Source organism: Aspergillus eucalypticola, assembly GCF_003184535.1.
Source record: "Aspergillus eucalypticola CBS 122712 chromosome Unknown BO83scaffold_16, whole genome shotgun sequence".
Lineage (NCBI taxonomy): Eukaryota > Fungi > Ascomycota > Eurotiomycetes > Eurotiales > Aspergillaceae > Aspergillus > Aspergillus eucalypticola.
The window spans coordinates 568,019-580,402 of NW_020290290.1; the positions used below are offsets into that span (position 1 = coordinate 568,019).

The following is a 12,384-nucleotide window of genomic DNA, read 5'->3' on the forward strand; positions in this document are numbered from 1 at the left end:
TAGACTTCTTCGGAGAGTCAGGCACACGGAGACAAAGCCCTTCGGCGATAGTATCCGAGGAAAGTTAAATATAGCACCGGCCATCCAAGCTCGAGTGGATTGGAGGTAAAAAAAAATGCTAGAAAAAAGGGGCAAGGGGAGGAAGATGATGGAGACGAGTGGAAAAGAGTTTTTTCTGTGATGGAGCCGTGGATTGTCCTTGCATGGACATTCATCGACAATTCAGCGACAAGATGGGGAACGAATGGCACGATGACAGCGGAGGATTCGGACCCAGAGAGCATCCGAAAACGTCAAGGCTCCGGCACTATTGAATTTTGACAGCGCCTGGCTTGAATAATAGTGGGCATAACCAACCCCCTCTGTCCACTGGCCGTTAAGCCTGTCGGGCGATGCTTCTGGTTTGCATGAACCCCCATCGAGTCATCGACACTAGTAGCATTTGTGTGATAATAGTGCTGGTCACTAGGATGGGCGCTTCGTTAGTGTCCTCATTAATCGCACGGAACTTCAGCCAGGGGATGGGGCCCCGTTTCCACCATTTGTTCTTCTCAGTTTTCAGTCTTCTGCTTGGAGGAATTGTTTGGCGCTTGGATCCGGCGATGGCTCTCCTTTTTTAATTAAATTTCTTCAACCCTGATTTTTTTCTATTTTTTTTTTTTTTTTTCTGGTTGGACTATCCGCCCGTTGTCTGCGAGATGCGTCACCAAGTGATTTTTGCCCAGCATCTGGGCTGGGAACGAAGCAAGGATGAGGGATCCATTAACGGAGCCAGTACTAGAGAATGGGTCGGACTGAGCCGATAAACGGCCGACAGTAGATTCCGTAGATGCCATGGATCCCCATCATATGGTAAGATCAAGGATATTGATTTGAACCACTGGGATGATGATAAAAATGGAGATGCCTGAACTGTCTGTGTAGAAAATGGATGTACAAGGAAAGTGAGCAGCAGCGGAGAGTCCAGACCGGCATCACGTGTGGCGATCCAACTTTAGAAGCGCCTCTTGATTTTCCCGTTCGGCGGTTCGTTGGACTCCGCGCCCAACCAGCTTCTTGTTCTGTTGCTCTCGTCCAGTCCATCGCTGCCTCTCATCTGCCTGTGGATGTCCACGCTTTCTTCTTTTGAACACCCCAGTTCATCAGTCGCCCTGCCTCGTGGTCTTTGATTTCACATTATTATCGCCCAACCAGCTATTCATCAACGAGGGTGTTCATCATCATCTTCTCCCTTTGGCCCATCTCATCATTCGGTTGGACCCCCAGAAGTTGGCCGAGCTTCCCCGCTCTCGCTGTCGCTGCATGCCTTGTTGGCCTCAGGATCCCCCCTCCGCTCCTCTTCCATCACGGCTGCTTTCCATGCTTCCTCGTACCTTCGACCTCGTCTTTACGCCTTCTTCCTCTCCACTAGCTCTTTTCACATCTTCTCTCTCATAATAACCTCCGTCCTTTCGACTCTCCTCCTCCTGATCAACTCCGCGCTTCGCACCTTCGGACCATCTTCACTGTCGGTGTCCTCATAACTCACCCGCTTTCCGTCCCTCCCGTTCATGTGGCACGCCTGCTCGACCAAGTACGGCTCCCAACACTCTTCATCCGGGTCGTTAGTCCGTGATTGACAACTTCAACGCCTTCTGTGCAACCGGACCCGTCCTTTGTGCTCAATCTTTGGCGACTTATCACGGGTCTAGAGGCTGGCGCTTCGCTGAGTCTGCTAGCCGGTCCGACGTCCTCCCCAGCCCCCTCCTCTCTACGTGTCTCCGGGCGTCGTCACCGGTACTTGAATGAATTCATTCGCCATGTCTCTCCATACCTCCTATCATGCCGACTCGGATGCGGACGACGAGTACGAGCGCAGCGTGATTACCTCCCCCCATCTGGCCACCGACTCCGAGGCCTCCCCTTCCGAATCAGAATTCCCGTCAGCAGAGCATACTCCCACGACTTTAGCCAATGTGGACGAGAATCCCCGATCGCCCCGAACAATCATCACGGAATGGACTGCTGAGGAATGTGCCAACTTTGTGGCCGCCCTTGGTCTTCGTCAATACTGCGCCGCGTTTTTAGGTGAGTTCAAAGGGATCAAAATAAAGGCGCTAAGACTTCCGGGGCACTGACTGCGTGGTGTTTGTGTTACAATAGAAAACGAAATTGTCGGCGAAGCGCTCATTGCTTTGAAGCATGATGAACTCAAGGAGATGGGGATCGCGAGTGTGGGACATCGATTGACTATCTTGAAGAGTGTGTACGAAACGAAAGTCAAGCAAGATATTCCGATTGATGCAGATCACTACATTCCGCTTTGTATGTCCACTATTTTTCCTTGTGTGCAGGTACTGCCTGTGACTTCCCCTTGCTAATGTGTTTTACTTTCGGCAGCCGCGGACCAAAGTATGAACGAAACCGCCACTCAGGACGATATTTCCCGGTTGATTCGGTCCATCCGCGTACGAGATGACCGTATCATGTCTATGGAGTCAGAAATGCGACGGATTGCAGAGGAATATCGTCGACTGCGCGAAGAGCTTCTGCCCGTGTTCAAGATGGCGAAAGACAAGTCGCAGCCGTTGCCCCCGCCTTCTTCTGTGCCGGCATCCGGGTCGGAAGGATACCATGATGGGCCGACGCTCACATCGTCGTCCGGAATCACTCTGTTGGATCGCTCTGGAAGTATCTTATCTCGAACCTTCTCCAAGCGTAACCACACTGGCGGCACTACACCCAAAACCAACTCTCCTACCCATATTCCTCCGTCGATCCACGAGGGTCGCATGTACAGCGATGGGTTAGATCCGTCCGCCGCGAATTCCTCCCACTTGACTATGCTGAACGGCAAGTCGCAATTATCTCCAGGCATTCCGTCCCCGACCTCGCCAGGTAATCAATATGCTCCACAGACCCTAGCCTCCCGGGCGTATACACAACCGAGTTCCAGCAGCATAAACCATGTTTCTCATAACCACCACGACGATACCGCGGCGTCACAGTCGCGGCCGGATCGTCTAAACCCCACACCAACACAATCTACGCGCCCCGACATCCCCACTCGTTCAGACTCAAGGGCGACTCAGGATCCACCTAGTGTGGAAATCTTCAAGTCTTTCCGCGTGTCGATGGACGATCCATGCCACAAGGTCCTTCCGGCTGCACTCAAAAAGTACAACATCAACGCGGATTGGAAACAATATGCATTATACATTGTATACGGTGATCAAGAACGATGTCTTGGGCTCGAGGAACGACCACTCATTCTATTCAAACAGCTCGAAAAGGAAGGACGCAAGCCCATGTTTATGTTGCGAAAGCAGGCCCATCCCATCGATAGCAGCATGTATTCCGGGGGAGGGTCTGCACCGAATAGTGCCGGCTTTGAGGGGGGACGACAGGCACAGATCAATCTGCCCGGCGGTGTGCTGTGAGCAGCGCACCGCAGCATTATTCTCGATGGAAGCATCATTACGTTTAATTGTCGCTTGAGATACCCCCGGACCCTGACATGGGGTCATTTCATTCCTCCCATTCTTCTCGATCTTCTCTCAAACCATTTATGCGGGCTTCTGCCCTTGTCTCGATTCATATCATCATCATCATCATATCAGCGGTGTTACGGTGTTGGGGATCCCGGAATAGGAAAAGCTCATAAATCAGCGTGGCATTTGTTGGGTTTCTCTCTGCACTACTATCTCTTCGTTCATACTGGCTACCTTATGTCTGAGTCTCAACACATACTATTTACCATCTTAATTTCTCTGAATAAACTTCTGCCTACCTTTATTTCAGATATATCATGTCTACTTCCGGACTCATGCAGCATTCATCGTGAATTTTTACTACTTTTCAAATTCGATTTCAATATTCTCGATGCATTTCTTGAGAGGTTTCGGCATAGATAGATAGAGATGGCTTACAATCACCCCAGCATAGTCCCCTATCTAATCAGATCAGAATCATTCTAAATACTCAAGTACACAATAATCGTCTCTAGTACGCATTCTAAGATATATAAATTACTTCGGCGCGTATTCAAAGAACTAGTCATAGTAACTACTTAATAGTAAAGATCAATCATACTTGAGCCAGAGTCATCGTAACTGAAAGTTAATAAGTTATTCCAAGAACGAGATTTTCCTTTCCTTGATAATATACTAACACTACTTCTCTATTTTCCATATACTAAAATACTTAGTAATAACACGTAATTGCTATAAGTTACTAACTAGTCAGTCACTTTTAGTACTCATTCAGTGGGAACTACTCTGTAACTAATGTTTTCACAACTTACTACTACTACTACTACTACTACTATCCTCCGGGTAGTATGGTATAGTGTAATATATATATCTATCAGTAATGGCTTGCGTGAGTGGGGATGTAAATACTCTTATCTATGATGTGCTATAGCACAATGGAATCTGCTTTGCCTGCTTGGGCTTACATACTAGTAGTAGCTTACTTACCAGTAGTATGAAAGTCTTGGGGGGTTGGGGGGGGGGGGCAGGTCTGGCTAGTAGTTGATTGGGGGCCAGGAGAAAGTATATTCTATTGCCGTGGCGTTACTACAGAAATCAATATCTGATAGTACCAAGTGTGGCTTTAAGTGATAAGTACTATCTAGGCAGTTAGTAGTACTACTACCTCACTGGTGAACTGAAGTACTACTGAGCAGTAGATTGATTTGTATAGAAAAAGGAGGAAGAAATGAAGATACTCAAGGAAATAGTTTATACTATGTCATATATGTACTTCTCGTACCCATTACAAGATCATGGTGCTAAACGTAGGCACCACATGTCAGCAAGTCCATCCCATCCATCATTCTATCAGTCAATAACAGTAGCAATAGTACTGATCCACAGTACACCACAGCAAAGAGGCAGCTGGGCTGAGCTGGCTGGGTTGCACAGCGCGGGGCACCAGCAGGCGGTGGGCCACAAACAAATGCAAGTAGAAGGGTAAATTAGTTACACAGAAAAAAGTGGAAAGCGCGCTCTATACACGATCGCATCCAGCCATGCATGCAAAACGAACACCAGATGCTCAAGAACAAGCAAACCCATAACCGAGCTCTAGGAAGGACCTGCTGATTCTTGGCTCAGTAGAAAGGAAGAACTTTCTACACCGCAAGGTGGCTTTGGTTTCACCGCCCTCCCCTTTTCTTTTGCCCCCCTCTCCTTGGGCTCTTATATTATACCCCTTTGAGAGAATTCCCCTTTCAGCTTCACTGCTCAAAGTTCACTTTTTTTTTTTTTTCCCCCTCACTCTATGTTTGCTGCATATTTCGTGGGTTTGTCTCAATTTTCACGGCCTTTCTCGCCGCCCCAGGAGATGCTCCGTCGACTTTGACTCCGACTGTGTCGGTTGTATGGGGAGTTATTCTCTTGTCCCTCACTGGAGTTCTCGCCCGACTGTTGTCTGCTAGTTGGGGGCTTCGTGCCGTCGGCAAAGGAGACCTTCGCCTCAGCATCGTTGCCCTCTTCGTCCGTTTCCTCTAAAAGAACATCTGGATCGTCGGAATCCTCCGAGTCATTGATTTCACCAAGCGCAGCCAGACGACGGCGGCGTTCCGCTGGCGTTTCACCCGTGTCATCCAAATCCGCTTGCTGGGGAGGACGAGTGAGTCCGGCCGCTTCGCGAAGTTGAGCAGGCGGAATACGTTCCGTGCCATCATCATCGGAATCCCGTCGTGACCGGGGACGCGATCTCGGAGACGTGGATGTAGGACTGAGGTGGGAACTGCGACGTTCCTCGGCTGCTGTGCCACGTGTGAACCGTGCCAACGAAGCGGCAATGTCGCCGGGCACTTCCACGTCCGATTCGTCGTCCGTGAATTCGCTTCCGGTGCCGGTTTCATCATCTTCGGCGACGGGGGCAGGGGCAGGGGCAGGGGCAGGGGTAGGCCGAGAGGCCACTCCAGGGTCTGAACGGCGGCGCTCTTGCGATTCAGCCTTCTGAGCCTCCTGGCGAGCCGCCTTCTTGACCCGCTCGGGGGCGTCGGTCTCTTCGACCACATCACGACGTGCTTTGGGACCAAGGTTACGAATCTGTTGGGCAAATTCATGCTTGGTCATGCGGCGACCCTTGTGCTCGACGCCTCTCTTGCCCACATCATTGTCATCAGCCAGGGTGAAACGCAGACCATCATCCGCCAGCCAGTCGTCTTGCGCAGCCTTGCGGGCGGCCTGCGATGTTTCGCCTTCCTCTTCCATACCGAACCACGTACCCATCCTTGTCAGTCCGCGACGAACAGGGGCATCCGTCTCAGGCTTATCCCCAGAAGGAATGGAATACTTCTTGATGACTTCTCCGTCTTCGTCCTCAACAATGATGGTGTTGCCGAACTGGTAGGCGTGAGCGGAGCGACCTTTGGCCTTGGCAGGCTTCTTCGATGCTTCTTCAGCCTTCTTCTTATCTTCAGTCTTTCTGGCCTCCTTGACCTCTTGATCTTCGGCACGACCCTTCCCAAGTCCAATCCACTGGCCGAAACGCTTACGAGCCTTGTCCAGCGGGTGCCCGGTCTTTTCGCCAATGGCCTGCTCAATCTCCTCTCCTTCAGTCTTGCCATGAGGCTGGCTGCGGGATTGGGCGTATTCATCCGATTGTTGCTGCAACCTCTGGCGTTGTTCTTCCATATGACGCTGTTGCTCCTCAGTGGACATATGACTGATATCCTCAACCTTGAGAACGTTGCCTTCTTCATCTTCCATAACCATGTTGTGACCTTCCAGATAAACTTCGAGCGCCGGTTCGCGTCCAAACCTATCGCCTTCCTTGGAGGGCGGGGACGCCCCGCGTTCGATCTTGTCGCGCTCCCTGGATTCATCACTCTTTTCCTTTTGCTCATCCGACTCCGTCTCCAGCGGGCGTTGAGGGGCGATAGCTGACTGACTGATCGGGCCACCGGCGCCGTCGGTGCGTCTGCGACGTCTGCGGCGCCTCCGCGCAGATTTACCACCCGTCGACTCCGTATCTTCGTCGCGAACCCGACGCAGAAAATTACCTGGTACACCAATGGGGGGCAGGGTTCCCGGGGGATATTCCGGCTCATTCGACGATTCGTCCTCCTCCGGTTTCCGGAACGACATGGATCCTTTGGCAAGAGATTGCACGCGGGGCAAGCGGTTCATCCAAGAAGGGCCCTCCTCGTTGGCGGTGGTGTAGGACAGCGTGATGGTCAAGGTGTTGATGCGCTTTCCGAGGGTGAACACGGCAATGGATGAACCATGGACCAAGATCGAGGAGATGACCATGAAGGTGGTGACGGGCCAGATCAGCTGTGTGATATAGTAATTAGAACTTCCCGGACCTGGCAAATCAGCCTCAGGCCAGGGCTCCGTGCTGTCCGATTCTAGCTCCGCCCGAGCCAGGATGGAAGCGAAGATGGCTCCGACACCAATGGGGCCGAAGTGGCCGGCGAAGAGGGCCTCGCGCCACGTTTTGACATCTGGGATGATCGGTTTCAACATCAACATGACGGGGATGCGGCGGAAGAAAATGACGAGGAGAGCGATGACTACGAGCCGCCACGGCACGAGCCCAATATCCGGGTTGTTGTAGTCCTCCCAAGGGATGATGGCTCCGAAGTAGACAAAGTAGGCCAAGTTGAGCAGGAGATCGATGACGTTGGACACGTGCGACTCTTCTGTTTTCTCCGTAAACCAACCGTCGTTACTGAAGCCGACACCGGCCGAGAAACCTATCAGGAGATCGTCCATGCCCAGCAGACTACCTGAGCCGGCGCAGAAGACGGCCAGCACGAAGTAGAAGACCAGGAAACTCTCACGATCAATCAAGCCCTTGCGCTCGGCGAATTTGATGGAATGACGCGCGAGGTAGCCAATGATGAAGCCAAAGATTGCGCCGAACACGCACTCGTAGAGGATGGTCACACAGAACCAGTTGAGCGACACCTCCCCGGCATTAGGGCGGTAGCGCCAGATGTAGAAGCCCAGATAAATGAAGGGGAAGGCCATGCCATCGTTGCAGCCCGACTCAGCCGACAACAAGTCTCTCAAGTGCTTGGGAACTCGTCGCGCGAATTTACCTTTACCTACGACGGACGAGGCCAAGACGGGATCGGTGGCAGTGACGCACGCGGCGCACACGAGACTCTCCAGCCAGGAGAGGGGGGGCACCATCCACCAGATAAACAGACTCGTCACCAGCCAGCCCCAGGTCATGACGGGCACCAGCAGCAGAAAGACCGATTTCCAGTGACGTTCCATGTACGCCTTGGGCAATTCGACGCCGACGGCAAAACACTGGACGACCAGGACGATGCGAGAGCACTCGAGGGTGATCTTGTCGACATTGCCCCACGAGTTGGGATTAAACAGGTTGGCCGCATGAGGCCCGAAAATGATACCGCAAAGGGTAGCCACGGTGGCTTCACCGATGTACAGCTTCTCCTTGACAAACAAAGAGCACAGCATGAACAGACTGGTGAAGCCACCAAGAATCATGTAAGCCAGATGCGGCTTATCGATGTCCAAATGGTCCCACGCCATGGTTGCGACGGGCGGACGGGATCCCGAACGAACTACAGAGGTCGTGCGGCGGGCGCTTGCTCGAGCTGCGGGATGGCTTGATTTAATTCCTCCCCGCGCAGCCCGTGATCTTCACCCCGATATAGCCTTGCACCAGGCGCCGTAAATCCCGGAATTACCTCCACCGATCGGACCAATGCGCAATTTCAAGCAAGGGAGAACCACCTCAACTGTAATCAACCAACGCGCCGGGTTCCCGCATACCTCGGGGGATCAGGAAAACGCGGACCGAGCTGGAGGGCGACGGAGGCCGCGGAGAATAGGCGAGGACGGAGGAGGATAGGGAGGGGGCGAGGCAGCGCGGTCGTTCCCAAGGGCGTCGGGGGTGCGTCCTGCAAGGGGGAAGACGAGATGCCTAGGTGAGCGCTGCTGGACGTGAGATAAGTTCCGGGGAAAAGGAAGAAAAAGGGATGGTAGCAGAAGGAGGAAAAAAAGGAAAAAGAGTTGGTCCGTGTAACCATCGAGAAGGAAAGTAGACTATGAGGTGGGAGGGAGGGAGGGTAAGAGAGAGAGTGTGTGGTTCCGGGCTTACCAGAAGAGGCAATGGATGGTTTATCCGGAAGATCTCCGATAATACTGACCGACTCCGCCAGAAAAGGGAACCGCTCAAGATGGAAGATAAAAAGAGAAAGAGAGAAAGAGAGAGAGAGGTAGAAAGGTAAGAGGGATGCGGTCAGGGAAAAGAGAAAAAACCGGGGAGTTAGGGGAGGAGTGAGTAGAAAGTAGGTAAGAGGAAATGCGTCCCAAGAAAAGAAAGGGCGGGAGAGAAGAGAAGTAGTAGGGAAGTAGACTACTACTACCTAGTAGTAGTAATATTAGTAGAGACGGGGAAAGAAAGAGAAGCTCCAGGTTTCTCTCAGCCCAGCAGTGCCGGACCACCAAAGCAACCAAACAACTAAACACCAAGGCAGTAAAAGCGTGGAGGGACAAGAAAAGAAAAAAACCAAGAACGACTGGGCGTCTGGGCAAAGACTGGCGAATGGCCGGGACCAGAAGACCGGAAATTTCCTTCATGAAGATGATAGGGATACCAAGACCACAACCAAGCCCGAGACCCAGTGCCCGAGCGGCATCGTGACGCTTGATTTGATGCGAAGGTTGGGAACTTGAAGAGGGGGACTGGATGCAGGCCAGCACCCGAAACGAAAGCGATTACGCAGGAAAAAGGTGATGGGGGCGAAGGAATCAGAAAGCGCGGATCAGACCGGGTGGGGAATGGTGCGAATAACTCTCTTTTTTCCCTGTACAACTAAAGTTTAGTTTAGTCAGTAAATAGTAAGAGGAGGGAAGCACCGAGAGAGAAAGAGAGAGAGAGTAAGAGGGAGGATCCATGGTCGTTCGCGGAACGAACAATTTTGAGGCTTGGCAGAGCGGGACTCTCATTTTTAGATTGCTTCGTTTCCTCTTCTCGCCCGTTTCTAGTCACTTTTTTTCTTCTTACCAGCTGTGTACTCTACAGTCTACACATCCTCCTCAGCTTTCTCTCTCTCTCTCTCTCTCTCTCTCTTCCCCCCCTTCTCTTCCTTCATTTCCCGAATATCCCTTGGCAATGACAAAGAGTACTTGGTTGGCATCCCACTTGGTGACCTCGCGTAGAAGAAGTTGAACCCGCTCTTTCAACTCGGCTTTCTCTTCTCCCTCCCGGTTCCTCCGGGACCTGATTCCATCCATCCATTGATAGTCACGATGTACTAGATAAGTAGCCGATTTTTCTTACTTCTCCCGAACATCAATCAGCAGCAGTACCACCTGTCTCTTTTGCCCCAGACTAGTTCCCCCCGAATCTGACCTACCGCTGGGGAGATTTAACGTGTAACCTGGAGATAGATAACTCGATAGATGAAAGGCCTAGATACTGTAACCAGCCAAACATGTGGCATGTATCAGATGGAAAATGCAGGATAAGCTTGATCTCGTGTCAAATCTCATCTCCATTGCTGCTCCAGACCATGACAGGTGTGAAGGGAGACCGTGTCACCAGTCACTGGTCACCAAACATTCTCCTCATCATCATTCAACACACACACACACACACACACACACACACCAGCTGGTACCAATCACGTATCATGACCTTTCCCTCTCTCTTTACATGAGATCGGGGCTGCAACCAACATCATCCACCTTACCCGCTCGGGCAAGCCGGGGGGCTTATCGCTCTTCGCCCTGCGAGGCTGCCGAGACTTTTCCTGCCGGACTTTATTGGCGGTGAGCCACGCTAACCCGTTAGTGTCAACTCCACAGTGGGGAGCAGCCCCTCCGTCCATCTGCCTCCTGCCCACTTAGAACTTCTTCTCTCGGCCGCCACTTACGCTGCTTTGCCCACGGTCTCTTTCCGCTTACTACCAATCTGGTAAGTCAGTGGTGGTTCAATCAATCCACCCACTTCCGTCTCCATTCCAGGTCCAGCACTCTCCGATTACTTCTCCCCAAGGGAAAGCACTCTGATTGACTGTTTCGGTTTGGTCTAGTGTGGACTAGATCCAGCGAGTCAGGTACACCAGTCAGTACTTAGAACAGGTACGCCTTCGCTTACTCCTCCTGTTGCCTTCATAGTGGACTTTACCGTTCAAGCTCTTCTCTGGAACTCCATCAGATTTGATTTAAGGTGCTCGCCATACCCCCAACTTATACAGATTATATCTCGTTGTCTATTCTTGTGGACGAGGACCGGAACTGGGCGGTTAAAATCTTGTGACAGACATCCAAAAATAGCCTTTACTTTTCTACTGCATATGAGAATCTCTCCTCGATATGCTTACAAGAGCATCGAAACAGACTGAAAGCCCGCAAACAACATGCTGCGTAATCATTTCACCTCCACAAAACCTACACTATCCTGACGTGTCTGGGTCTAGACAGCAGCAGCCATATCCCATGCAGATATTCCTGGTTTGGTAAGTAATGTGTGAGTGTGACAGACTGAAAATGCCCGCTCATAATTAGCCGCCCCAAACACTTGCAACTTGCATGATGAGTAGCAGGTGGGCTGTGCAAACAATTGACTCTGCTCTATGCTATTACGCCGGCTAAATATTGTTCACACTGCACGAGGAATGTAGGTGTGCATGCTAGGTATGTGATGCTGCATCGGTACTTTGCATCCAGACATACAAAGAGTGAACAAGAATAAAGTTCACAACAGAGCCCAATCCAATGCCCGTTTGCCTTGGCAGGCATGGAGACCCAATTCTAGCCGTTGAACGAGCTGCATGGAGGAAAGTCTTCATAGGTTGACTACTAGCTGCAGGGGAACATTGAAAGTAATGAAAGGACAAGACCAGTTGGATAGATCTATCACGTTCATTATGATAGGTAGTTGCCTCGACGAGGGCACGTTCGAGTGTCTCCCACCATCATACCAATTAAGCTTTGAGACAAACTCAATTATGTCTACCCTTCATTTGGAGACTCGAGTCTGTGTCATTGCAACCCCGCGGTGGTGGTCAAGTGGACATGATAGTAAGATGATAGCATCGAAGCATAATCGAGACGCTTTGAACTCTGTCTAGTTGTCTACTGTTACTTTCATATAACACTGTCCTATATACTGACTACATCTGCTACAGTGCCGTAGTAGTACATTCTGCAATACCAACTAACCAGTGAACATAAGCCGACCTGTCACATTCAAAGCTTTCTGCTCAATATCAAGCCATAATACAATGGAGAAACAACTATATCATAACATTTTAAAAATATGTCCATGTCACTTTGACTTAAGTATATCACAACCGGGATACTATAGCGGATATAATTATGCAATTAGTATTTATAAAAGTTCTATCAATAAAAAGCACTGTAACTGATTAGCTCCAGCAATAATTACTTATCAGGCATA

General features: G+C 50.9%; 2 protein-coding genes across 2 annotated transcripts; one reads left to right on the top strand and one right to left on the bottom strand.

The window, feature by feature from the left end:
* Positions 1-1,799: 1,799 nt before the first annotated feature.
* Positions 1,800-3,419, top strand: BO83DRAFT_315391 (adaptor protein STE50; the record flags this gene model as incomplete). The annotated part of the gene is made up of 3 exons (XM_025527620.1): positions 1,800-2,067; positions 2,143-2,304; positions 2,380-3,419. 3 exons carry the CDS (start codon positions 1,800-1,802, stop codon positions 3,417-3,419), a joined length of 1,470 nt encoding a protein of 489 aa, XP_025387056.1.
* Positions 3,420-5,123: 1,704 nt separating this feature from the next.
* BO83DRAFT_59270 (Na+/H+ antiporter Nha1) lies at positions 5,124-8,743 on the bottom strand. The gene has a single exon (XM_025537460.1). The coding sequence runs from the start codon at positions 8,502-8,504 to the stop codon at positions 5,292-5,294; it is 3,213 nt and encodes a 1,070-aa protein (XP_025387057.1). The 5' UTR covers positions 8,505-8,743; the 3' UTR covers positions 5,124-5,291.
* Between the last annotated feature and the right edge of the window lie 3,641 nt (positions 8,744-12,384).

What these genes read in the sequence shown, in the direction of transcription:
- BO83DRAFT_59270 (XM_025537460.1), bottom strand. Translation starts at nt 8,504, where the DNA reads ATGGCGTGGGACCATTTGGACATCGATAAGCCGCATCTGGCTTACATG.